Source organism: Rosa rugosa, chromosome 1 (assembly GCF_958449725.1).
Source record: "Rosa rugosa chromosome 1, drRosRugo1.1, whole genome shotgun sequence".
In the NCBI taxonomy this organism is placed as follows: Eukaryota; Viridiplantae; Streptophyta; class Magnoliopsida; order Rosales; family Rosaceae; genus Rosa; species Rosa rugosa.
This window is the reverse complement of record NC_084820.1, coordinates 21,818,755-21,820,338: the sequence shown is the minus strand read 5'-3', so window position 1 is coordinate 21,820,338 and position 1,584 is coordinate 21,818,755. Positions and strand designations below refer to the sequence as shown.

The 1,584-nt window shown below is 37.6% G+C and overlaps 1 protein-coding gene across 1 annotated transcript; it reads right to left on the bottom strand.

Moving 5' to 3' along the window:
- Positions 1-566: 566 nt before the first annotated feature.
- LOC133724528 (protein Ycf2-like) lies at positions 567-1,148 on the bottom strand. Its single transcript, XM_062151287.1, has one exon. It carries the CDS (start codon positions 1,146-1,148, stop codon positions 567-569), a length of 582 nt encoding a protein of 193 aa, XP_062007271.1.
- Between the last annotated feature and the right edge of the window lie 436 nt (positions 1,149-1,584).

Below are 1,584 nucleotides of genomic sequence, written 5' to 3'. Positions count from 1 at the left end.
AACTTCACTATATATTCTTGTACTATCTAACTAAATACCATTAATAACAACCATTTCATCCAACATGTGTATTTTTGATTTTCCAATGGATTTACATCTTTCATTAATGGAAATTTTTTGATGTAGTGAGTAATAGCTCTGGTTGTTCACTGTTCAAGAATTCTTGTTTAGGCAGTTCATACCATCCATCCATACATAATGTTTTTATCTAAGATTTCAATTCTTCCATGTTTCAGCAGTAGTTAGTGTCTGTTCCATGGAGCTAAGGTCCAAAATATGGAAGAAACAGGTGTTTCCACGACTCCACCGCCCAGTCAATTCTGTTCCACTTAATCCCTGTTTCATGGCCACATACCTTTCCGGCTAAGGAATGGGAAACCTTTCTCTTGTTACATGAATCCAATTTTCATTTCATATGGGAAAAGCCATCTTTTTCTCAACAATTTCTTTGTCATTTGATCCAATAGCGTTTCGTTAGATAGGAACAGCTTTGATAAATACTGATAACTCTTTGATGGAGTATTAGAACGGAAAAATCCATTAGATAATGAACAGTTGGTTCTAAGCTATCTCTGGCAATGAATCAACAATTCAAAGTGCCTTTCTTGCATATTCTTGATAAACCAACGTTTATATAGAGTTGTAGGAAGGTCTGTTTGGGAAGTAAGAAGCCCCTTTGGCATCTCTTCATCTGCAAAGAATTCTCGATGTGAAAACACAGAGATAAAAGACGGATCTTTGAATAGGAAAAAGAGTAGATCCACAGGGTCCCAAATGAATTGGCTTATTCGAAAAAAGCCTTGTTCTTTGGAAGATCTATCTCGTGTCTGGTACTGACTCTGCAAGAACTCCGAATCATTCTCTTGAATCCTATCCTTTTCATCATAAATGATCCGCTTGCCCTGAAATGACCTGACCCAATAGGAAAATCCCAATTCATTGGGCCTTTCGATACAATCAAATAGAAAGCCCCAAGGGTGCCATATTCTAGGAGCCCAAACTATGTGATTGAATAAATCCTCCTCTATCCGTTGCAGGTCGAGGACTCCTTCTCCTTCCCCTTCCCCTTCCCCTTCTTCAAACTCCGATTCGTATTTTTCATAGAAAAGTCTCTGATCAACAATAGAAGAAGATCCATTTTTCATCATATCTAAGGGATTCCTTGGTTAGGGCTGAAGAAGCAATGTCACTCAATCATTATCAAACTCACTGCAATCTTTTTATGTCCGGGAGGATCCCACCGGAGCGCCTTCTACTTCTACTTCTAATAGGCCATGAACTAGATCAGAATCATTCTCAACAAGTCCATAAGAAGTAATCCCCTTTTTTCATCGGGTTCGGGTAGAGACCAAAGGTCTTGAGCGACCAATCCGGCAGAACAACTCAAAAGATAAAGAAGTATCGTTAATTATTTGTACAAATAAGAACCCCCTTCGTTACATGATTTCTTCTTCATATAGATAGATATAGGATCTATGGAGCAATTACTCACTACATCAAAAAAATTCCATTAATGAAAGATATAAATCCATTGGAAAATCAAAAATAGGCATGTTGGATGAAATGGTTATTGCTATCTGCTAC